A 23,161-nucleotide genomic window follows, 5' to 3' on the forward strand; every position below is an offset into this window, starting at 1 on the left:
AGAAACAGACAGATGAAATCCAGCTCATAAAATGACCAAAGACCCCCGCCCCAGAGGCAGGCCCAGGCCTCCCATGACCCTCGATGACAGGCGTGGGACACAAACAGTAGGTCCCAGCAGGAGAACACCCCTCCACCCAGGCCAGGGCCAACCCAGAGCCAGGAAGGCACCTGGCACTGCGGCTGCTTCACATACACAGGAGGGAAGAGGTGACAGCCTCAGCCAGGTCAGCCGGAACCCTCAGAGTCTATGAGGTCATGTCTGCCCACTAGATCCCTGGGCGTCAGGGCCCGGCCAGGCTGGAACCAGCCCTTCAAGAGAGCCCACGCCCACCTTCCACCATCCAGACGGCTGCCCCTGACTCCAGAAAGTTCTTTATGTCCCCAAGCCTCGGTTTCCCCACCAGTAATATATATGGAAGGCTAAAAACTGATGAAACGTGTGTGACATACCTGGCCTGGTGCCTGCCCATGCCATGTGGTCGCCTGTGGTAGAGCGCAGGGGCCCCTGGCCTGCCTGGAGCTCCCCATGCCCGGCAACAGTGCCGCATGCTGGGAGCGACTGCTTATCAGTCACAGTGCTGGACACGCTTCACTGACCATTTATGTCTGTGCCCCCCGGATTAATGGTTCTTCACTGGGGACAGTCTTGCCCACACCCCACATCAGGGACATTTGGCAACGTCTGGTGACATTTTTGGCTGTCACAACCTGTGGGGAGTGATGGGCATCTGCTGGGGGGAGGCCAGGAAAGCTGCTCAATGTGGGCACAATGCATAGCACACGCCACACAGAGAATGCCCACCCTGCTGTGGAGGGCGCCAAGTGAGAAGCCCCACTCAACTCACCTGAGGCCATCCCAGGGTTGCCCAGCACAGTGCTGAGAACGACCAGCCATTCTACAGCAGCGGGACCCTGACAGCCTCACGTGTCCACGCCTGTGCTTATCTTCCGGGTGCACCTGCCCTCCTCCCCCATGACCCTCCTGTGGCTCTGCTCTCAGCCTCCCACATCTCTCCTGGGGCCAGCTGGGGCCTTCTCCTTCCACGGTGTGCACACTGCCTGGCCCTGAGCTGGGAGCTTCCTGCCAGCCTGGGAATCGACACAGTGGGGTCTACGGCCTCTGATGCCAGGCCCAGTGAGAGTGGTGCACAGGACAGGTGTGGGATCTGCCTCTGGGGCCTTCCAGAAGCAGACCACAGCTGGGCAAGGCGTGGGGGACAGGGCGGGGGGAGCCTGGGAGCCCCAGCTCACCATCTGCCCCACACAGACGCTGGCCGCCTCCATCATGGCCCCGTCGGCGATGGAACGAGCAGATTCCTTCTCGATGTGGGGGTTTCCCGACAGCAGCTCCTCAACCACCTGCGGGGCGGGGCGGGACAACGGTGACCCTGGGTCCTTGACCAGCAACGGGACAGGGGAGGCGGCCGGAGCCCCACGGGCAGAGGAGCATACTTTACATTTCGGTATTCTTCCAGGGTGATGCGGCCATCGCTGTCCGAGTCGTACATGTGGAACAGAACTGGGGGCGGCAGGGGAGAGGTGGGCTCAGCCAGGCCAGGTGGCGGGGGAGCCCCGGGCCCCTCCTGCTCCCCCAGCCTTACCCACTCAGAATCAAAGGAGCAAAAGACACCAACAGTGAGACCTGAATGCCAAAGCTGTAGGGGTGAAGGGCAAAGGTGGAGCCGGACCCCTTCCTGGAGGATGACCTTGGGCAGTGACCTAACTTCTGAGCCTCAGCCTCCCCATCTGTGAAATGGGTGTGACCTGTCTACCTCACGGTGTGGCGGGGGCTCAGGAAGGTACAGCTGCCAGGTAAGGGCCAGCGATCGCTGGACACCCTGTGAGCACGGATGGCGTGACAGGACTGTCAACACCAAGTCAAATCAGTGTTACTTCAAAATATCGTTCCTGACAGAGCTACAAGGGTGGCCGCCATCACCACATCCCAGCCCCAGGTGGCTCAGAGCCGTCCCCCAAAGGGCAGGAGGGACATTAGGCCTCCTCTGGTTATTCCACTCTTGTTGACATCCACTTGGGTCCCTGCTGACATCACTCAGCATCCCACAGCCCTACAGAGGCCAGGAGCTGACAGGCAGGGGACCTGCCCTCTCATATCCTGCACAGGTTGGCCTCAGAGAGCCTCTCACTGGAGAAGCCCCCGCACCTGCGTTTATCCAGCACTGCTCACCCGCCCACCACCTGCCTGGCACAGTACAAAGCAGCAAATGTCTTTTTCTCTTGTTCTCCTGGTCCCCGTGCAGTCTGGGCTGCCGTGCACCCATTTCACAGGCTGGGCTGTCAAGGCTCACAGAGGTTAAGGTGTTTGTCCACCACCACCCCGGAGGGGACACCAGGTCCCTGCCATTCCATGGCTGCATTCCCGGCCCGGCCCTGGGGGCAATGAGAAGCCAGGCCACCAGCAGCCCTCACGCACACAGTCCAGAGCGAAACACAACCCCGTGTTGACATGCTCCTGCTGGTGAGCCTCGCATGGGGTAGAGGAAGGCCAGGAGTCGGGGGTAAGCCCGCGGAAGGAGCTGTGCCACAGGCCACCCAGGGATCCCAGCCAGGCCGCCTGGAGCCTGGGGACACGCACATCTCAGCTTCTCCTTCCGGCACAGCTGCACCTGCTCCTCGTCCATGGTGGTGTCAATGGGCTGGAAGTAGGACATGATGGTCAGGAAGTCCTCGAAGTTGATCTCGTCGGCCAGGCCGCCGGATCCCTTGCGCAAGTTCCTGCAGGAGGGACAAGGGGGTCTCAGAAGTGAATTAAAAACTGGGTCTTGCCCTTCAACTGCCCACAGGTCAGAGAACCCTGTCCTTCTGGGCGCACCTGGCCTGTGGTAGCTGCCCTACCTGGGGTTCTGTTTACCAACAGCCTGCTCCTGGGGGCACCGGGAGGTTGAGCCCAGCCTGTGCTGCCCCCCCCCAAGGTTCCCTGTCCCACGACCACGCAGCTGTTGCTGAGGGCTGGGAAGGAGGGCTGCCTGGGTGCACCATGGTACACAGAGGTGGGAAACCTGAGGCAGCTGGTGACCCAGTGACTCACCGAGGTGCACCTCGCTGACCCTGTGGACCAGAGGTCAGCCAACTGCAGCCCAGGGGCCAAGTCCCACCTACTGCCTATTTTTGTATAGCCTGTGAACTAAGAAGAGTTTTTATATTTTTAAGTGGTTGAAAAATGGGGGAAAACAAAACAATAATGGCATTTCAGGACAAGTAAAAACCACATGACATGCACATTTCAGTCTCCATAAACAACAGTATTGACATTCAGCAACACCCATCCATTCAGTTACTGTCCGCAGCTCTTCTCATGCTACAGAGGAAGGCTGAGCAGTTGCCGCAGAGAGCGTACGGCCCACAAAGCCTGAAATATTTACTGTCTGGCCTTTTGCAGAGGGAGTGCGGACTCCTGCCCTCTATTAGCTGTTTGAAACTCTAGCCCAGTGAGCAGCTACTGCCAGCCCTGAGGACTCTGTTCACTACCCAAGTGCAGACTTTATTAATGCTCAGCATTCAGATTAAAAAAAAAAAATCAGAGGTTTCAAGTGGTCCCAATTGATAGGCTTCTCTGAAGGGGCAAGAGACTGCTTGGGCTCCAGGCGAGGCTCAGGCTGGGTCGGCCTCGGGGCCACACAGCGCCTGGCGCTCAGCAGGTCCCTTGTAAATGTGTGTGGGTGCATCGAAAAGCCACACAGCGTGGGTCCTGCCGAGAAAACAGCTTGAAACTGACCCCACACAAACCCAGGCTCCTGAGCCACTACTGCCAAGCCCGCATCCCTGAGGGACTTCTGCTGGGCCAGGCCGCCGTCGGGCCGACAGACTGAGGGTTCCCTTGGCCGCACCATGTGTCCTTGCAAAGGGACAGCTCCCCAGCTGGCCCAGGAAGATCGACAGCCATGTACTTGGGTCTCTCCTGCCATCACGACTACGCCTCAGTGTAAAGGAATGCGTTTGTGGTTCTCTCTTTAGGGGCCACCTATTTATTCCCTTTCAAATACCGACTGTCCCTGAAGTGTGCACACCTCACAGTTTACAGATCTCTCTATGCCCAATTTCCCACTCGAGATTTTCCAGAAAGAGGTGCATCCGAATCCTGGAATAGAGGTGGATTGTGAAACTACAAACCTGAGATGTGAGGCAAGATGTTAGCCCGGAATCAGGAAGCCCTAGTTTCAAGTATTTTTCCAACTCCCTGAAATGTTCTCTTATAGTTTCCCTCTGCTCCTTCCAATAATAATCTCAAAGTTCTCACTGCCAGGGGCACAGACCAAAGTTACAGGGCATGAAAACATCCCCCGGGTGGGTCCGGTCACTCAGAGGCTGGCTCACACATCCGTCCCAAGGGGTTTAGGCTGCAGCAAGACAGGATCAAGATTAGCACCGGAGACAAGGGACAGGCCCTGGGAAGCAGGCCACGTGTCCTCAGGGAAGGTCGAGACACAAGCTGTGAACAGCAGGACCCTGTCTGGGGGAGAGAGGACCCTTCTCCTAGTGGTCCCCGGGAGGTCTACACAGGCCATCAGGGTCTCTAAAGACAGGAGTGCAGAGGCCAAGGAAACCCAGACCCAGCGCCTGGAGCCAGACCCACCTGCTCTCCATACCATTTCCAAAATAGGGCACCCAAGGCCAGGGTTGGTGGACAGAACAGGCTGCAGCCCAGCCCGCCACCCGGTGGGAGAGGAGGGCGGCTTTCGCTATTTTTGCAATGCCTGATTTACAGCAATAGTTTCAACTGGATGATCACTTTAACTTTCTGATGATCCTGCTTTAAGGAACAGAATCTTTGGAGGCAGGAAAACTGCTGTCCAAGCCTGGCTTCTCTGCCCACTGTCCTATTCCCCAAGAGTCCTAGGAAGCAAGGCTGATGCCGGTACTTCTTGGAAAGAAAGTCCCGTCTCCGCCCCTCGGCTCTCCCTCTCAGGACCTGCTGGGTGTGAAGGATGCACAGGTTGGGAGCCACAGCCCCGAGTTATTCTGGGTCCAGGCCCAGGGGGGCGTTTCCTTAATCCTGCCCTCCTCGGCGGCTTCTGGGCTGCCTGCCGACTCCCCCGGGCCTCCCCTTCTCCACATCCAGTTTCCCTAAATAGCTGCCAGAGGCTGAGGCCCCAGGACCCCTGGGAGAGGCTCTTGCCACCCACTGCCTCCCAGCTCACCCTGGTCTGATGGCAATCACTAAAGCAGGTGCAGTGTGAGCTGCCCTAGCTGCAGACTCACAAGTCCCCCCACGACCCCACATCCAGTCAGTTTCAGGCTACATCTCCCCGGGGTCCTTCCTCTCCTCTGCTGGCCACATGGCAGCCTGGTCCCGCCTCCACCATCCCCAGCAGGATCTTCCAACCCCACACTCCACAGGCAGCCAGAATGAGCTTTGCAAAATGCAAATCAGACCTATTGTTCCCAGCTTGACACCCTTCAGAGGCTCACCCAGTCCCCAGGGTAACCCCCAAAGCTCCGAGAGGTGCCCCCTACAACCTCTGGCAGCCAAAGTGACCTCTGCCAAATGCAGGCCTGGCTCCTGCTCCACACCCCTCCTTAAACCCATCAGTATCCCCCACTACTGTTCCTAGGTTGAAGTCAAGACCCCTCTTACTAGTCTAGGGACCACATGATTGCAGCCCTGTCCTCCCCCGCCTTCCACCACACCAGTCCTCTCTGTGCTCCAGCAGGCCTCCCTTCTGCCTCACACTCGCCAGGCTGTGTGCCACAGGGCCTTTGCACATGTGGCCCTGTTCTCCTAGAGCACCTTCTCTGCTGTGCCTGGTTAACTCTTGGTCACTCTTCTCAGACTTCACCTCACAGGCCCTAGAGGAAGGCCTCTGCATTGTCTAGGGTAGCCCGAGGGCTGCCACCCCCCATCCCATGAACAAACGAGGCTCAGGGAGGCTCAGCATCTTGCTCAGGGCCCCACAGCCCTGGAAGAAACTAAGCTGAGTAGTTCGGCTGGCACAATGTGAAACCCACAGGGAAGTTCCCACCCATCTTATGGTTGCAACATGCCTGTTCCCTTCCTTCCCCCTTCTGCCAGACCTCCCTGCTTCTCAGAGATCTCCACAGATACAGGTCAGGCCTGGGGCCCTGGTGTCTGCCCATGGGCTCCGGAACCCTGGGGAGGGCATCTCCACCCCCACCTCTGGGCAGAGCCTTGACACACTGAGTCCCCATCCAGTCACATGACTCAATTCCAACAACCATGGGCCCCCGGGGGTGTGAGCTCTGGCCGGAGCTTCAGCGCTGGGATGCTGGCCAAGGGCACCACCTCTCTGTGCCTCGGTTTCTCTGAGCCAAGGTGGTAAGCATAACACTAGCCAACTGAGTTCTTTAACACACACCACCTCAGTGCCCCTCCCAGCAACCCTGGCAGATGCTATTACTACCCCCACTGTACAGATGAGCAAACCAAGGCAGCCTCCAGGGCAGCCCCCAGTGATTCAGGCCCTGTGTAGTCCCCTTTCCAAGTGTGGGGTGACCCAGTGACTCACGGCTCATGAAGAGAATACAGCAAAAATGATGGATGTCAGTTGGGAGATTCGTTACAAAAACAGGGTGGCTCCCATCCCAGATGCCCCCTCTCTCTCCCTCTCTCTCATCTGGATGTCTCATTCTGGGGGAAGCCAGCAGCTGCAGTGTGAAACCCTGTGGAGCAGTGGTCCCTGACCCTTGCCAGCGGTCACAGAGTGAGTCTGGGAGCAAAGCTATGCCGAGGTGTGCTTGCAGGTGACCACAGGCCCAGCTGAGCCTGAGCCCAAAGACCCAGCCAGTTTGCACCCCCAGATTCCTGATCCCCAGGAACAGTGAGATAATACAGATTTGTTTTAAATGGCTCGGTTTGGGAGTCATTTGTTATACAGCCATAGCTAACCATTACAGAGACCTACACAGGTTGAGTAACCTGCCCAAAGTCACCCAGCTAGGAATGCAGAACTGTCTGACCCCACACCTGTGCTCCTAACTCCTACCCAACACAGCCCCTCTTCTCTGCATCAGCTTAGAGACTGTTGTTAGCTCACAAGGGCAGAAGAAAAACTCCCTCAAGGACAGGGTTACCTGCCATTGTGCTGGTTCAGGGACAAGGGCCCACCTGTTGTCGAAGAAGGCACGGACAATCTTGGATCGGATCGGGTTGAGCTCCAGGTCAGGGACATGGTTGAAGTTCTCCTTGCTGGGTTCCAGGAAGAAGGGGCAGGAAAAGAAAGCACAAGTCAGACGCATGTTCCACCACTTACCAGACTAGTTTTTACCCCGAGCAGCAGGCGCCACGGGAAAAACTCAGAGGTAAGAGGCTGGAGTTTGCTGCTTGTCCGCCGCCTCCTCCAGCCTGTGGACCGGCAGGAGCAGGGGTGACCTGGTGACTCAGCAGTGCTTTTTCAAATCCGATAAACACCTGGATGTTCACCTCCAGAAAAATGCAGGGACACCTGATTTGCACCTTAGTCTGGGGGTCAGAGACCACCTCAGGCCCACCACAGACCCCAGATGGGGAAACCCTGCTTTGGCCAGTCTGGAGCTGGAACAGCAGGATGCTGGCGTGGAGATTGAGGAAACAGTCTGGCAGGTCCTCCAAGAGTGAAACGTAGAATCACCATGTGACCTGGAGACTCCACTCCTAGGTATGTACCCAAGAGAAAGGAAAATATATACGTCCACATAAAAACTTGAACATGGAGGGTCTGGCAGTATTCATAGGAGCCACAGAGTAGGAACACCCCCATGCCTACCGAATAATAACTGGGTAAACAAACTGTGCTCTATCCATACAATGGAATATCATGCAGCCATAAAAAGAAGTACTGAGACGTGTCACACCATGGGTGGACCTCGGAAACACTGTTCTAAGTGAAAGACGACACAAAGGGTCACATATTGTATGGTTTCGCTTATATAACAAAGTAAATCCACAGAGCCAGAAAGTAGATCCGTGGTTGCCAGCGGCCGAGGGGCTGGCAGTGAAGGGGGCAGCAGAGAAGGGTACACAGACTCTCGCGGGGATGATGAGAATGTCCCAGAACTAGTGAAACCGACCGTGGCACTGGACACACAGCTCTGTAAATATACTAAGAGCTGCTGAATTGTACATCTGGATGGGTGAGTTGTAGGACATGTGGGTTGTATTTCAGTAAAACTGTTTAAGAAAAAAAAAAAACGGGTCATGGCTTGGGGCCAAGAGGGAGAATCTCAAACAGACACCCCGTCACCAGGCGCAAGTGCAGCCAAGCCCCAGGGCCAGGGGATCAGAGGCTCGGCAGCAGAGAGTCCCTCACCTGCCTGGCCGTCCCACATAAGGCCAGCCTTTGTTCTCAGAACCTGCTGCCCTGCGCACCCTTTTCTTCTGCTCTGTGGTCATCAACAAGCAGGGGCCTTGGGAGGGACCCAGGGCACAGGTAATCCCGGGAGCCTTCAGAGGCTCGCCCAGGCCAGAGAGGCTGAACGTCATTAGCATTAAAGTGAGAATTTCCAGGGGTGGGGGTCGTCATCAGATGTGGGACTCAAACCTAGAAACAAACCCGGGCCAGGAAGAAGGAAGTGCCACACACACAGAATTAAGCACTGTTTGAGTTGGAAGGTTCTGGAAACACATGCTGGCTCCTGTACTGCCCTTACCTTATATATGGGGGAGGCCCCCAGAGGAAAAGCAGCACGTGGCCCCAGTGCCCAGACCTGGCACCCCTACCCTGCCTGGGCCACTTCCCGCCTTTGCCAGTGCCCCTAGCTTGGCGTGCAGCCACTCAGGAGCCGGCATCAGGGATGCCAACACCTTAGATCCCGAGATCCCAGTTCTGGAGGAGGCGGCACGCTCACAGGAGCTGGCCTAGCGATGGGATATTACTCAGACGTAAAGCAATGCAGTACTGACCCACGCAACCATGTAGAGCTCCAAACCCGCAGCTAAGGGAAAGAAGCCAGACCGAGGGGCAGATCAGTGGTTTCTGGGGGCTGGGCCAAGAGGGAGTGGTGGCTGATGAGTACAGGCCTTCTTTTGGAAGTGGTGACAACATTCTAAAATTGACTGCATGCTTTAAATGGGTGAATTGAACAGAATGTGAATTGTATCTCAATAAAATTGTTTTTAAATTGCCCTAACAGTTTTTAAGACCAAACCACGAAGAACCACTGCACAGTGATTCTATTTCTATAGAGATCCAAAAGTGCCCACAGCAACCTACGTGGCTCCAAGTCAGGACAGAGGTCAGGTCTCTGCGTGCATGGGTCTGGGAGGGAGCATGAGGGGGCTTTGGTGGCTGAGGATGTTCTGCGCTTGATCACAGTCACAGGGCAGGGTCATGGGCGTGTTCAGTCCCTGAAGGTCCATCTCACTGTGACCCATCACTTCTGCGTGCATCACCCGAGCACTGGTGGGAAGGGACCACGGGAGGCAACAGATGCCCAGGGCCCTAGAAGGGAGCAGGTCTAGCCAAAGGGGCCACGTGGAGCCCGACAGGGGTTCTGGGAGAATGGAAAGGAAGCAACCAGCTGCTACGTGGCTGGTTAGCACGTGAGACCGCAAACCCGGTCTGGTTTTCATTGGCCAGGAGGTCTTGGCTACTGCGGACTCTGCCTCAGTCTCAGTTTCCTCAACCGTGAAGTGGGCACAGCCTCTGGAATCAGAATTGGGTTCAACTCAGCTCTGCAACCTGGGACAAGTGACTTAGCTTCTCTGAGCCAGTCTGCTCCAGAAACGGGAACCTCAGAGGGTGGCTGTGTGCTCACTTAGCAAGATACCGGGGGAAAAGTGGGCGCTCCATGCTCGGAAGGTTTCAGGCTCCCAAAAGCACGGGGACAGGGACACTAATCACCACAGCCCCGTATTTTCGGTGCCCGGCACAACGGGCTGCGAACAGCACGGTGTACCGGATGAACAGCTCAGCGGAAGGCACAGCTGCCTCCCTGTCCAGTGTCCTGAGCTCCCGGCCACGCCATCGGCCCTTCCACAGGCGACCCGACCCTTCAGTTACCCAGGGCTTCACCTGCAGGTCCGGGGAGAACGTCAAAGCCCAGCCCTGTGGTGCCGAGCTCCGGGACAGGGTGAACTCTTAGAGGAGCTGTCTCCCAGGGCTACTGGAAGGACTCTATCTGGGGGCGCTGGCAGGGAGTAGAAATGAGTTGTAGAAATGAGTCTGCTCACTTCCTCAGGAGGCAACTGAGGGTCTGAGGGGGGCCAGAGAAGCCCAATCCCCATGTGAGAGCAACCCCCTGGCCACCAGGAGATCCCACAAATGGCTAGAGGGACCCTGGGGCTAGAGGAAAGAGGACGAAGGCAGGAACAGCCTCAAAGAGCCCATGTCTGAAGAAGGCAGTTAGCGAGCAGGGGGCCCCCCTCCCACCGGCACAGAGGAGGTGAAGAGGCAGATGCTAGGGATCGAGCTGGGGCGCCAGGTGCTCTGCCTCAGAGCCCCTGGCAGGACCGCAGCCCAGCTGCCTCTGCACCTTATCCCCATGGTCCCTGCCAGACCTGCGCTCCAACCTCATCTCTCCATCACCATGGCACCTTGCTGACTCTCTAAGCCTCAGTTTCCTCATCTGTGAACTGGGTGCAGACCCAGCACTTCCCATATCACAGGGGATGCGAAGTCCAGCACGCACTGCGGCCGGTCCACCCTCTGCCCCAACCGGCACATGGTCTTAGGTGAGCCACGGCACAACTCGGAGCCTCGGATTTCTCATCAGCTAGTACCATGGGGCTAGTGATATAAACACATGTAAGGTGCTAAGGGTACTGACACATGGTGAGATCTTCATTTTAAAATGATGATGATAGAATAATAATAATAATAGCAGCAGCTAACCTTCCCTGTACTGCTAAGAGAGCTTTACATTATTATCCTGTAAAGTAGGAACTTATCTCCATCTTAAGGATGAGGACACTGAGGCAAAATGCTAAGAATGATACCGACTGACTTGGGGAGCACACAGAAGCCCTGCACAGAAGCAGCTGCTCAGGAGCCCCAGGGCTGGCTGCTCCTCGGGGGCCCTCCTGAAGATGCGCGTGCCAACATATTCTTTCCAACAAGTGGAGCAAGGCCTTGACACCAGAGCCTGGGAAAGGCTAACCACAGTTTAATGCCCTATAAATGCTGGTTTCGGTCCTGTTTCTCTTCCTCTCCACCTGCCCCCAGGTGCCCAAAGGGCCGGTGGAACCGGCTCAGGTGAGGGTGTCCTGGCCCAGGCTGCAGCCGTGGGAACCCACGAGCCCAGGGATGGGGACAGGTCCCTGCTCTCGGGCCAGAGCCGACACCCCACAGTCGGTGGTCCAGCAAGGCTGCCTCAGGGACCAGCAGGGAGATTTGCTTGGAGGGCTCCAGGGAGCTTGAACCCTGGGGTTTTAAAGTTTCCCCCTCACATCCTGAGAGCTGTCACTGTGCCAGGCTGTGCGAATCACTTGCAAACTCTGCTGTGTTTAAATCCCCCAACACACTCATGGTGCTTATTTTATAAGTAAGTGAGAAAATGAGGCCCAGAGAGGTGAAGTGAGTAGGCCACAGTCACACAGAAGAGGAGCTTCGATTCCGGCTCTAACTGCCCCCCTGGACTTCCTTACACACACACCACTTCCCTCTGGTTGTACCTTCTCATGTTGAAGAGAAAGAGAATGACAGGAACCTCCAGTAGGCACCTGCTCCCACCCCAGAGAGGCCCCATCCAGGCCCCAGAAAAGAGAGCAGGACAGGCGCCCAGCGCCCAGAGGAAGGAAACAGACTAGAAACCACCAAGGGAGGGCCCTGCGCTTCCTCCAGCCTCGTGGTGTGGGCTGGTTTCCGGCGGCTTTGAGGCTCAGCTCGACTGCAAAGTTCTCTCTGTGGGTCTTGGGATTGGGGCTGCCTCCAGCCACCACCAGAGCTTAGTGACCTCGGAGCTGAGGGTGCAGCCAGGCCCCAGACCTCAGCCCGCAGCTTGGCCTCCCCGGTCCCTGCAGCATCGAGGAAGGCCCTTGGGTCCCTGGGCCACCGGCCTGACTCTGCCTGAGCACCCCCTGCACACACTGCGTAGCACGTGACATTTCCCACCTGGGGCCATGGAACAGTAAACGGGGCCATGGAACAGTCAACGTTAGGGAGACGTTTACTCCCCATGGGGGGTTCGTGGAGGGCCACGTCTCTCTCAGCAGGTGTCTTCCCGGGCCACACCCAGCTACTCAAACTGTCGTCCCTCAGCACCACCTGGGAGCTTGCAAGAAAGACCCCAGAATGGCCAGACCAGAACGTGCATGTCAGCATGATCTCCAGGGGTTCCGCTTACTGTTTGAGAAGCTCTAGAAAGTCCCTCAGCACTGCAGGCAGTTCTCCTGTCTACATGCCTTTGCATAAAGGATTCTGCCGGGAAAGCCCTGGGCCCCTGGCTGCCAGGCAAATGCCTCTTTCAAAAGCTAGGGCTGTGACACCAACATCATTCCTCTTCATCACATACTGTCTCACCTCCCATCACTGCTGCATGCCTGGACCCAGCTGCCCTCCCAACACCTGTCCTGTACTTACTACAGGGGGAGTGACAAGGCTTCAAGTACCTCCTGTGTGCCAGGCACTGTAGTGGGTGCTGGCCTCGGCAGTTAATGGGACAGACTCAATCCCTCCTGGGATCTAGTGGGGGAAACAGAGCTGGAAAATGGACTATCTCAGGCAGCAATGCGTGCTTTGCAGGCAATCCCTGCTTGGGTTGCAGTGGGGCGGTTGGGAAAGGCCTCCTGGCAAAAGTGATGCATGAGCACAGGCCTGAAGGAGGCGAGTCTCAATCCCCAGGGAATGCTTGGTCACACTGGGAGGGTAGTCGTGGCATGAGGGGGAGAGGTCAGGGGTGCTGCTCAGTATCCTACATGCACAGGGCAGCCACCATCCCCCAACAAGAGACCCCCAAGCCCCAAGTGCCAAGAAAAACCCCACTCTGGGGGAAAGCATTGTAGAAAGAACAGCATGTGTTAGAGCTCTGAGGCAGAAAAAGCAAGAACGTTCATGTGACAGGTGCAGAAGGAGCAAGGGCCAGACGGGACGGGAGGTGAGTGAGGCAGACGGGGCAGGAGGTGAGGGAGGCAGACGGGTCAGGAAATGAGCAAAGCAGGCAGGTCAGGAGGTGAGCGAGGCAGATGGGGCAGGAGGTGAGTAGGGTTGGCAGCCCGTTGCACAGACATGTGCAGACACACTGCTGCCTCAGTGGCTCTGACTTGGTGAGATGGGAGGTTATGAGCAGGGAAATGCTGTTATGCTGTTTTCATAGAATGCTCCGTACATTACCATGGGGGGGAAGGGGCAGTAAGGACAGAGGCAGGATGTCCAGGGAGGAAGCTGCCACCATAATCCAGGTGACAAGGGACATCTGGGAGGAGGATGAGGTGCTTGCTTTGGGGATACATCACGGGAGATGCCATTTGGACATCAAGTGGATGGTCAGTTGCCACGTAGATTTCAGAGATGTCCTGGCCAAAGGGACAAACTGGGAGGTCAGCATCAGGTGGTGTTTTAAGCTATGAAAAGGATTTTGTCTCGCGTGCCTGCTGCAGCCAAGCTGACCCTCTGTGATCTGACCCCGGTGCTCCCTCTCCCCATGCAGGCTGACAATGTGAGCTCCCCTCTCCCCATGTGGCACCCTCAGAGGCACCTTTGCTGCCCACTCTCCCAAGGTCCCTCTCCCACCACGGTCCCAAGGGATGCACACTCTCTGCCCTGTTTCCTTTATCACATTACATAATGAACTTACTCCTATGATGGCTGCCTCCCTGGCATGCTGTCTGTCACTGTCACACACATAGCCCAGAGCAGAAGCACCCCAGAGGCAGAGGCAGCCTTTCTTCTCGTTCACCACGGCACCTTGACCTCTAGAACCAGGGAAGGCTGTCAATGCTGGCTTTCTTAAGGAAAGGAACCTTTGCAAAGATTGCACACGGGAGGACCTACTAATAAAGACCGTTTAGAAAGCTGCTTTGACTCCAAACTGACTCCTTGCTCATTCTCCTTCCCCCACCTGCCCTCACGGTCCCACTTGAGCAGAGGTGAGAGCCTGTGGTTCCCACCCGCTGCTTCCTGGGCAGTTTTACAAGCGACTGTGAGTTTGTCTTTTCGGAGAACCATGCATCATCCTAGCTGAGGCTACTTCGGGAAAACTCCCTAACTCTTGAAATAAATTAAACACTGACAGTGAAACAACCTGGCTGGCCATCTAGGCAGGGCCTCAAGTCTTCACTGGCATGAGGACTTAAAAAAAAAAAAATCAAATTTAGCTATTTGACAGCTTAAGGCAAAGTAACTGGGTTAAAAAGTAACAATTCGGAGAAAAGCAATGTGATCACAGTGGTTTGGGGCTTGGGCTCCTCCATCAGCCAGCCCTGCTGTGTGACCTTTAACCTCTTTGGCCTCCATCTCTTAATTCATAAAATGGGATAATGGTGTGACCTTCGGAGGGTCCCTGAGACCATGCAAGTGAGCATCCTTAGCACTCGGCTTGTGGCAGCTGGGGCCCCCATTCATGCACATGACCCTGAGCCAACCTCTGCCGTGACAATGGAATGGTAAGGGCTGGGGGATGCCTGACGGGACTGAGGGTGACAGCTTCTGCTGGTGTCCCAGCACCATCAGAATCTGACCTGTCAGAATGCTGCTCTGCATTTTGGGGGCGTCCAACAATGAACACCACGCCCCTTTTCTTCCCTGCGTATGTCTGCAATTGCATTTCTCCTAGGAAGCATTTGCATCCGATGGCTTGGTGAACCAAAAACTACTTCTGTGATGTGGCTGTGTCTGATCAGGCCGCCACTGGCCTGCATCACCACACTTGAAGTTTGCCACCGCGACTATTTCTGGGTGTTGGTGAGCCTGCCAGGGTGCGATGAGGAAGTAAAAAGACATCCACCAGTAAAGTGTCTGAAACAGAGGAAGAAAAAATGCAAGAAGCCATTATTGCATTTTTCTCACCATCTCAAATTAGTATCTTTTAATGGGTTTACTTATGGAGAGTCTTCCCTGCTAGGACAGAAGTCTCTGCATAGCAGGAACTCAATAAATGCATCCAGAAGACCATTTCCTATTCAAGCATTTCACCAAGAAGCCTCAGAACTCAGTGCTTTGTGGTCCAGGAGGATTCAGGCTTTGGGAGTCCTGAAATAAAAATCTGGGGGACCCTCCTAAAGAAAAAGAATGCAGAATTATGGACTTAAAAAAGCCAGGGGCTGGGCCTCAAAAGGAACCCATACAGACAGGGGCCCTCACATATCTGCTTTGAAGGCCTCAAGGTAAGCCCGCCGCTGAATGTCCTTAGATGGTTTGCAGAGAGAAAGGACCAGCCAAAAATGGGTGGGAAATGGTAAGTGAAAATTAAAATTGATTTTGGCAGTTTTTACCTTGGGATCTTTTTTAAGCTATAACCAATTTTTCAAAGTCACAGACTCCGCTTTTAAATGCAATTTACACATCTTATCAGTCTATGTATAAAGCCTGCAGTCACTTTTAAGGCACCTTTTGCACTTGAGATACTCAAAAGCCCTCCTTGGAATAATAAGTTCTGGGGCACCTTTGCTCTCTGATAGTGGGGGTGGGGTGAGGCCAATGGGGCCGCAGCTCACACCCCTTATGGAGGGTCTCACTTGGGGGACCCCAGTCAATGCCTTTCACAAATCCTGACACTAGAGAAATGAAGCTCCTTTCCCTGCTTGGAAAGCCAAGCCCAGGGCCTCCTGGATGGTCCCCTGGACGTGCCTGAACATCAGAGACTGTAGGCCCAGGTGGGGGTCACTCAGGAAACCCTTGGCAGAGTGGGGACAGAGCTGGGCACCAGACCGCAGCCCAGGGCCACTCATCCCTTCTGCCCCAGGAGGATAGGCAGGAAAGCCGGGAAGACACAAACAGCTGCCCAGTGGCCCTTCTCCAGGCCCTGGAAGGCAGATTAGGATGAGGCAAAGCCTTTCCGAGAAGAAGCCTGGCCTGCAGGCCTGTTTGCATAAGATGCTGTGGTCTGTCACCTCCTTCCGGCTGGGCTGTCACCGTTTGCAGCTGACACTAACCCCCCAGGAGAAACTGAGAGATGCAGGAGCAGAGGCTGCAGTGACGGGAATTACTCACCCTCACCCAAGGAGGGTAAGGGCAGAGGGTCCTCGGACAGAACAGGGGGCCTGTGGTCCTCAGAGGTTGCGTGGCGAGTCAAGGCAATGCCCACAGCTGCCTTAGAGGGCTCTGGGTTCAAACCCCAGCTCCTCCATTAATGAGCTGTATGACCTGAGGCCAGGTACAAGGCCTCTCTGAGCCTTACTGTCCTATCTGTAAAATAGGGAGAACAGGCGTTCCTACCACTTCTTGTGGGGCTTATAGGACTGTAGTAACATGCCCCTGCTAAGCAGCACTTAAAACATGCTCAAATATTAATAGCTTATATTTGTGAATAGTTCCTATGTGCCAGGCCCCAGAGAAATTCTTTTACCAGAAATTCTTTTACCACCTTTGTGGGAAGTACCGTTAACAGTGGGTCTCACCTATACCTCGCTTCAGGGTTATAATGAATTTTCCTAGTTACACCTGTTTCTCACTACATCCATTCAACCAACTGCTCCCAAAGCACCTATTATGTTACAAGCCCGACTCAGCACTAGGGCCAGGGCAGAAAAAACAGACCCAGCTCCTGCCCCGCAAGGGGCCAGCAGTCCGTCAGGGGAGGCGGTGGGAAGGCAGTTAAAATTCCCAGCGGTGGATGTTGGAAGTGGGGATCCCCACAAGGAGGCTCAGGGGATGCATGGGAGGGGCATCTCGGAGGAGGTGGTGTCTACACGAGACCTCAGCAAAGCAGCAACCAGCATCTGAAGGCCTTGGTGGACCCCAGGCACAAAGCATGGACATGACTTGAGGGCAGCAGGGAGCCCCAAGGCCTGGGGAGCAGAGGCTGCTCACTGGGTCTGCGCAGACTCTCCGGGCTTCTATGAGGGCAGTGAGGACAGGGCGAGGTGTGCGGTGGTCCTGGAGTGGGTGTGTGGGCAGGAGAAGGGTGAACAGGGTCCCGGGTGGGCAGGCAGAGCCAGCAGTTCATATTCCCGAGCCCTGGCCCAGCCCATGAAGAGTGGGAAGCAGAAGCCCGCACACAGCCCCTCAGGGCCCGCGGGGGTGCAGCCCCCGTCCATTCAAGCCTGAGGGCCTCCTGGGGCCTGCCCTCTGTGCTAGGGAGGCCGACCTGACCAGGACCGCCCAGGCTTGTCAGAAATGCAGTCTCGGGCCTGAGCCAGTCCCACCCATTAAAACCTGTGTTTTAACAAGATAGGTGACTCGTGCACATTCACGCCCACCATCTTGGTGGGAGGCAGAAACAGATGTTTGTCACCTCCTGTGAGGACAAATCTGTGACTGCCACAGAGAAGACGTCAAGCAGCCTGGAGAGTCTGCCAGGCGGGTGCACCAAGGCAGACCTTCCTGAGGAAGCTCTGTTTCTGCAAAGACCTGGCAGATGTGTTGGATTTAGCTGGAGAGAGACATGAGGAAAAGGGGGGAGGCTGGCCTTGAGGAGAGTGGGACAGACTGAACCGTCTGACTGACGTCTGAGGCCGGGTGATGGGAGAGCCCGGTGGGGCTCAGCCCGTTGGGGGACTGAAACGAAACAGGGCTTGCTGAGCACTTATGCTCCAGGTGCTGTGCTGTCTGCCCCAGGGCCTTGCTACCTGCACACTGCAGCTTGTTAGAAATGCAGTCTTGGGCAGCCCCGCCCACCCCACCATCTTAAGTCAAATCTGCGTGTTTTTTTAAAGCAATTTTCTCCGGTGATGTGCACGCACACTCAGGCTGGAAGGAACTGATAGAGAGTACCCCGTTTCAACTCATCCTTTGCAAAGGCCCACGAGGGGCAGCTGGGCAATGCAGAGCTCAGATGCCAGAGCCTCAAAGTGTGCGGGGCCTCCCACGGTACCGCAGTTGCTGCCTCCTCACAGAGCACCGGTGCCCCCCCAGCCCCCACCCCCAGGGTTAGACGGCCCCTGCTCCGGCATCTCCAGAACCACCCGACAGACGGGCGGGATGATGGCAGTCCCTCGGGCCAGACACCAAGAACCCAGCTCAGAGCAGAGTCATTCTGCAGGCACCCACTCACCTCCAGTGCTCCCATCAAACCCTCGTGACCATGCCCACTTTACAGGTGACGCGACAAGCTCAGAGAAGCAGAGCAGCTGACCCAGTCACCCAGCCAGGGACATGGAAGACAAATACAACTGGTTCCCAAGTCTGACTTTTGCCTCTGCTTCCCTCAAGTCTGAAAATGAAACACATGTTGAATTTGGACTGAAAGCCTCTCCCCAGCCAAGTCCCATGGACCCCAGACCCATAACAACAAGAAGCCCCAGGTAGCTTGTTACAAGGCAGGGGGCACAGCTCTCTGGAAAACTACCTTGAGAAAGGGAGCCCCACCTTCCCACATCCCCCACTGTGAGCCCCGTCCACCAGCGCAGTACTGAGCAGCTGACACAGAGCACATGCCCTTGACACGCCCAAGTTCCCATATGCAGCGTGCACAGGTGTCACCTCCCGTTAGACGTCAAGATGCCCTGCTGAGGTGTTCCCACCCTGCACCCACCCTCAGCCCACGGCCCCAGGGGGCCCACCTTTCCCTGGGAAGCCACTGTGCTTCCACACAGTCGTCCGGGGAAGACCCAGCCCCAGGTCCCCACGGTTCTGGGAAATGACAATTTGCATTTCCACGCCCTGGCCACAGTGATTAGCTCAGACCTGGGCACGTGACAGTTCCCCCACCAGAGCCAATGAGAAGCCCGGTGACTTTTCTGGGCTCTGCTTTCTCCTTCGCTGGGATTAGCAGGTAAGACGTGTAGTTAAAAGGTGTAAATTTTGATTGTGTTTAAATACGCCTTGAATACAAATTGAGGCCACCAGAATTTGAGCTCTGGAAATGGCTGCTTTGAGAATGCAACGCATTGGGCCAGCACCATGCCTTTGTTTACACAGACAAGAGAAACTGGATATTTGTCAGTTCCCATAAAACTCTGGTGAAATCCAAGTCTGTTTACTAAGAAGAAGGAAGTTTTCCTGAACTATAAAAAGTTTGTTTTAAAGTTCCAAGACTATAACCTTGAGACCCTGAATGTTTATTTTAGGAAACTACATCTGTTAGAAAGTTCGTGGTAGATAGAGTACTGTACATTTTATGTTGGAAACTGCCGTAGTTCAACTTGAAGCTAAGGAACACAATTTAAGGCATTTTTACTCATAAAAAAGGAACCTATACAGCTCTAAAAATTAATATTAGAAGCGCAATGTAGGATGGTGACTTTCCTTGACAAAAGTCTAAGGCTGCCACGCACCACCTTGCCTGAGACTGGAACTAACAGCCCAGAGGGAGCATACTCAAGGCACGGGGCCTCACGAGAACGGCTCAGTCCCTGATGCAGGCTGCACTACAGCTGATGCATCCTTGGACGTCCAGCACTGGCCACAGTCCTGGCATTCAACAGGTGCACAGTACGTGTCTGGGACTCCAAGCACAGAGGCCAGGGGCCTGTCCCATTTGAGGAGGTCAGGGTACAGTAGGCCAGGCTGACTGGCCCCTCATCCCTGGCCCTGTCTTCACTCTAGTCATAATTTCCTGATCTGGACAGAAACAGATGGGGCGCTCACGCTCCTAGCAAGAACAACTTGTCTAGAAGGGACAAGAATGAAAATTACAAGTTGACCTCCGAAAGTGGGGCAACCCAGGGGCTTTTTCCAGTCACTCAGCACTCAGAGAAAGAAAGAAATGGAAAGAGAAAATCCCCAAGGGCCACGGACCCGCCCAACACCCAAACGCAGCAGCAGATCTTACCGAATGGTGGGCTGGTCTCCACTCAGCTGCTTAAACCTGCGGTGCAGCTGCTCGATCTGGTCTGATGAGACTGAGAAGGGAGGCGGGGGAGAAAAAGAGAGACAGAGAGGACATCACTGACCACTGGACTTGGAGCTGCCAGATGGAGGCTGATGATATTCGCCGGCCTCATCCCCATCCTCCCAGGTCCATTCATTCTTATGCTGCCTCCCACCAGGGCGAAAGAAAGCATGCACCAGATGAAGAGGCACACGAGGGGGTCCCCACTCTTCCTGGAAGTGCAGTTCCGGGGTGGTTAGTTAAGACGCCCCCCGCCCCCACCAAGCAATAATACAATGATTACTACTAACAGCAGCTCCTGGGAGAGGACAAAGGTGACCTAGGTCACATTCCCCTTCCCCAGCCCACTAAAGAGATCATATCTGCTTGTCTGCCTTCCTCCCCTACTCCTGAAGATGCGTGCTTGCCTAGCTGGGAAATGGGGTTTTCCTTCATCACGTATGCAGAGAGAGAGGAGGGGTGGGGCAAAGTGATTCAGGCGGGGGCAGGAAGTGATCTGGGGCACCTGCAGTGAGAAGGGTAAGGAGACTGGTGCAGCGAGGCAAGGGAAGGCAAAAGATCGGGAACCTGGATGAGCACTGCCGTGGACACCGTATGTAGCCTCTCCCAACAGTTTTGGGACACCGAAGTACAGGAGAGTTTCCTTTCATCACCAGTTTTTGATGGTGGGCCCAGTGTCTGCCACAGCTAAGAGTGGACCTTGTGGATTCCAGCTTTTGTAAGGGTTCCACTCACATGTGAGTGGTTATTTTTTTGAAACGCAGAGTATGAGACACTTATGTGCATCTTCTCCATCCTCAACACAAACCTGTGAGGAGATACTCTTTCCTGTTTTATAATTTGAAAACTGCAGCTCAGAGTGTTTACAATCACACAACTGGTGAGTGGTAGAGCTGGGAATTCAGTTCCAAGGCCACCCAACTCCAAAGCCTGCCCTTAACACAATACCGCCCATTTGCCCAGAATATCCTGGTGTTCAAGGCCTTTAGGTCTGGTTCCTGGGGACTGTGTACAGTTCAGACAAACCTTTCCAAATCAGCAAGTGGGCTGGCGGCGATCAGCCACCACGATAATCCCACATTCCCATCCCTTAAGAACCTTTTCTTCTCCTGTTCCAGAGGAAGCTAATTTCTTGGACTGACTGGTCATCTCCTTCTGCTCCTTCCACCACTACCCCCTCCACTGCCCCTCAGCTTCAAGCTGTGATCTCTTCAAGAGTCTGCGGCTGAGAATTCTCAAGCCTCCCGAGAAGCCATAAAGTTGGCTAGAGAAAACTGAAGTGCCGACCCGACTGAGGGTTCGCTGTGTACCAGGGCCACATATCCATACATCCATTAGCTCATCTCTTCCTCATGAATCCTGGAGGGGGTTATAGCCCCATATTACAGATATAAAAACCGACAGAAAGGTTGGGTAATGACTGGGAGAAGATACGGCCATTTGTATCACACATACGTCAGCAAGGATATCTGGCAGTTCCACTCCTACTCACAACCCAACAAAAATGCGTATGTGTGCTCATCAGATGTGTAGATGGATGTTCACAGCAGTAAGATCTGAATTGTCCCAAATTGGAAACCACTCAAATGCCCAGCAATGGCCGAACCAAAGTATTAAAGTGTGTGGTATATTCAAACAATGGAATAGTATCCAGCAATGGAAAGAGCCGACAGTCGGTGCAGTGGCTTGGCTTGGGTGAGCTTCAAAAACATAACACGCAAAAGAAGTCAGACACGAAAGAGCAAATACTTCATGATTCCATTTAAATAACGTTCAAAAACAGGCAAGACTCATCTACAGTGTTAGACATCAGGATAGAAAAGGGACATGATTCCAACTACATGACAGTCTAGAAAAGGCAAAACCATGGAGAGTAAAAGGATCTATGGCTGCCAGGGGTTAGGGAGGAGGAAAAGGCCAGCACAGAGGATTTTTAGGGTAGGAAAACTATTCTGTATGATCCTGTAATGATGGACACGTGTCATTATACATTCATCCAGATTCATAAAATGCACACCACCAAGAGTGAGTCCCAGTGTAAGCCATGGACTGTGGGTAATAATGCCGTGTTACTGTAGGTTCATAGATTATAACAAATGCTCCCCTCTGGTGGGGGACATTGATAGTGGGGAGGCTGTGCCTGTGTGGGGGTGGAGGGCACAGGGGAACTCTTCGTAATTTCCCCTGAATTTCACTGTGAACCTAAAACTGCTCTAATAACAATAACAATAATAATAAAGTCTTCATTTTAAAAAAGAAAAGAAAGCAGGATAGCGGCTGCCCTTGAGGCAGGAACAGTGATTTGAATGGGCCTGAGGGGTCTTCTGGGTACTGGGAATCACTTGGTCCAGGTCCAGGTGCTACAGATGTGCTCTCAGCATGCTCATGGAACTATGCTTATGAGCAATTCACGCTTCTGTATGTGATACCATAAAAAAAGGGGGGGTTACTTGAAGTATTCAGTAATTCTACCTGGTAGAAATTTATCCTGAAAAAATAAAGCTGATAAGTACAAAAAGATGAATACATATATGTGTTCACCTTTGCATTCTTTATGATAGCTTGAAAATTGGACTCAATTTCAATACCCACCAAAAGCAGGTTGGTCAAACACTGTATGGAACATTCAGCCAATTAAGAAAAGTATGCTGCCTTTAGAAGTGACAGATGGGTATGTGAGATGAAAATACATTCCGTATAATGTTGTCTAAAAACAGCTTGCAATAAACACAGCATGACCTCATACTGGGGAAAATAATAAATATATACAAATGTATATAAATAATGAAAGAAAATCCAGGCTTATTTTCCCCGAAATAATAATAACAATTGTCTCTCAATATTGGGATTAAAGACTTTGTTTTGCTGTGATTCATCTATATTTTTCAAATTTTCTCTAATATATATAATATACATTCGTCAGGTAATGAATATTTTAAGCACACAATATGGTCCCATGTGGGACAGCCGAGGGATCTCAAAATTACAGTCACTGGATGACTCATTCGTTGGCTGAGCACCATGTCCCAGGAACACGTGTTCTTGTTTAATCCTTCCCATGACTCTGTGACGGACGCACGATTCCCATTTTGCAGAAGAGCAAACAGAGGCCCTAGACTCAATTTGTCCGATAGAACATGTGTGGCTTTGATTTATGTTCTTTTTTATTTTTACTGACACCCCACATTGCCTTCCTTTGGGTGATTACAGGCAGTCCAGCTGTCACCCTCAGATTAAGAAAAAAGCACTGATCTGCTGAGAAATCATGAAGAGAAATCACAAACGGGCTCCTACACAACCCCCATTAAAGATGAGTACCCTTAAAAACCTGAGGCTAA

The 23,161-nt window shown here is 54.1% G+C and overlaps 1 protein-coding gene across 3 annotated transcripts in view; it reads right to left on the reverse strand.

Annotated features, from left to right (window-relative positions):
* The window catches only part of TESC (tescalcin), a 42,442-nt gene that overhangs the window by 4,518 nt on the left and 14,763 nt on the right, over positions 1-23,161 (reverse strand). For all 3 annotated transcript variants that reach the window (XM_073223493.1, XM_073223492.1, XM_073223494.1), the window contains exons 2-6: positions 19,764-19,833; positions 7,087-7,167; positions 2,599-2,738; positions 1,460-1,521; positions 1,254-1,361 (exon numbers count right to left, since the gene is read on the reverse strand). In XM_073223493.1, coding sequence (XP_073079594.1) covers positions 1,254-1,361; positions 1,460-1,521; positions 2,599-2,738; positions 7,087-7,167; positions 19,764-19,833 — 461 coding nt within the window. The remainder of the gene's footprint in view (positions 1-1,253; positions 1,362-1,459; positions 1,522-2,598; positions 2,739-7,086; positions 7,168-19,763; positions 19,834-23,161) is intronic.

The sequence above is a fragment of the Manis javanica genome, chromosome 15 (assembly GCF_040802235.1).
Source record: "Manis javanica isolate MJ-LG chromosome 15, MJ_LKY, whole genome shotgun sequence".
Lineage (NCBI taxonomy): Eukaryota > Metazoa > Chordata > Mammalia > Pholidota > Manidae > Manis > Manis javanica.